General features: G+C 65.0%; 1 protein-coding gene across 1 annotated transcript in view; it reads left to right on the forward strand.

Annotated features, from left to right (window-relative positions):
- Positions 1–1,750, forward strand: part of CECR2 (CECR2 histone acetyl-lysine reader) — a 66,272-nt gene that overhangs the window by 62,028 nt on the left and 2,494 nt on the right. Inside the window, 1 exon segment of the mRNA XM_007472318.1 lies at positions 333–1,635. Coding sequence (XP_007472380.1) covers positions 333–1,635 — 1,303 coding nt within the window.

A 1,750-nucleotide genomic window follows, 5' to 3' on the forward strand; every position in this document is an offset into this window, starting at 1 on the left:
GCATTCCTGGTGTCCTCGTGCCGGGTCCCTCTTTCTCACTGTCAGGGCACAGCCTCCCAACCGGGCCTGCAGTTCCAGCGCCGCTGCACCCTCCGTCCTGTTTCACACACATGTCCTTGGAGTCCGGCACACGGATTGCACCCCCTTGCTACTGCGGAAGGGATTGCGAGGCCCCTGGCAGACCTTGCGGGAGCTGCAGAGCCTTAGCCCTGGTCTGGGTTGGGGGAATCAGGGTGTCGCCACCGGGGCCCCACGTCCACATTGTCTGACTGCCCATCGTATGCTGAGGTTTCAGCTCCCGAGGTGCAACTTTGTCTCCGTTTTTCTTGCAGCAGATCCCTTGCCTGGGCTCGAGGAGAAACCAGCCAGTGTTGGTGCTTTGGAGGGGGCGTTCCTCAAGCAGCTACCTCACCCCGCGCCCCCGCTGCAGGCCGACTGTGCCAGGCGGAGCTCGCCCCAGGGAAGGGATTCGGATGGCCCAGAGCTCAGGCGCGAGTCCTCGGAGCCTGGAGACAGCTGCCCAGTGAGCGCAGGCAGGGGCGCCTGGCTCTCGGGGAGCGGCTTCGCAGGCCCAGCCGCCCAGGGGTGCGCCCTAGCTGACCCGGGGGCACTCCCTGAAAACGGACTGAGGGTGGAAGCCTCCCCGTGTGGGTCCGAGGGCAAGGGCAGAGCGCCACCGGAGGCCATGCCGCCCGCCGAGCCCGCGTGCTCCCCCCTGTATGCGCCTGGCCTGGAGTACCCCAGCTCCACCGCACGGTACCACGTCGGCGCAGGCCTGCAGGCTGTGGGCCCCGTGATGGGGGGCAAGCCGTCAGCCCCGCACCCTCAGCCTTTTCCCCCTCGGGCGTTTCCGTCCCACGACCCGCATTCTGGAGTCTTCCCCCGGTACCGCCCCCACCAGGGAATGAGGTACCCCTACCAGCCGCCACCTCAGCCTTCCTACCATCACTACCCGCGGACTCCTTATTACTCGTGTCCACAGGGCTTTTCAGACTGGCAGAGACACCTCCCTGCCCCGGGAAGCCCGAGCGGGCCCCCGCCGGCTCAGCCTGCCCCTGCCAGGCCCCTCTTCCTCGATAAGAGCGCTGGGGCCGGGCTGCAGGGCTGCGAGGCTCTGAGCGCTGCCTTAACTTCCCCCGCGCGAGTGGACGCCGTGGTCGCCAAGACAGCTGATGGGCAGAATCCCGGCCCAGAGGAGAAGCAGGATGAGTCTATGGAGAGGCCAGAGAGTCCCAAAGAATTTTTAGATCTGGACAACCACAATGCAGCTACCAAGCGGCAGAGTTCACTGTCAGCCAGCGAGTATCTCTACGGAACGCCCCCTGCACCGCTGAGCTCGGGGGTGGGCTTCGGTTCGTCTGCTTTCCCCCCACATGGAGTGATGCTGCACACGGGGCCTCCTTACCCGCCGCAGCGGCCGGCCGGGCATTTCCAGCCCAGGGCTTACTCCTCCCCCACGGCTGCTCACCCACCTCACCGCCCATTGGTGGCCCAGCCCAATGGCCTGTCCCCCGAGTGCCCCCTCTACCGCTATCCAGAAGAGGGCCTGGGCCACTTCCAGGCTGTGATGATGGAACAGATGGGCCCTGGAAGTGGGGTGAGGGTGCCTTTCCAGGAGATGTACAGACCGTCCGGGTAAGGCTGCAGAGAGTGCTGTTTTCTAGGGAGAAAAAGAGTAGATGGTAGTTTTAACAGAGAAAAATGGCCTTGGTAATGAAGGTGGTGTGCGTGGTGTGGGCGCGGGAAGAGC

The sequence above is a fragment of the Lipotes vexillifer genome, unplaced genomic scaffold (genome assembly GCF_000442215.2).
Source record: "Lipotes vexillifer unplaced genomic scaffold, Lipotes_vexillifer_v1.1 scaffold395, whole genome shotgun sequence".
In the NCBI taxonomy this organism is placed as follows: Eukaryota; Metazoa; Chordata; class Mammalia; order Artiodactyla; family Lipotidae; genus Lipotes; species Lipotes vexillifer.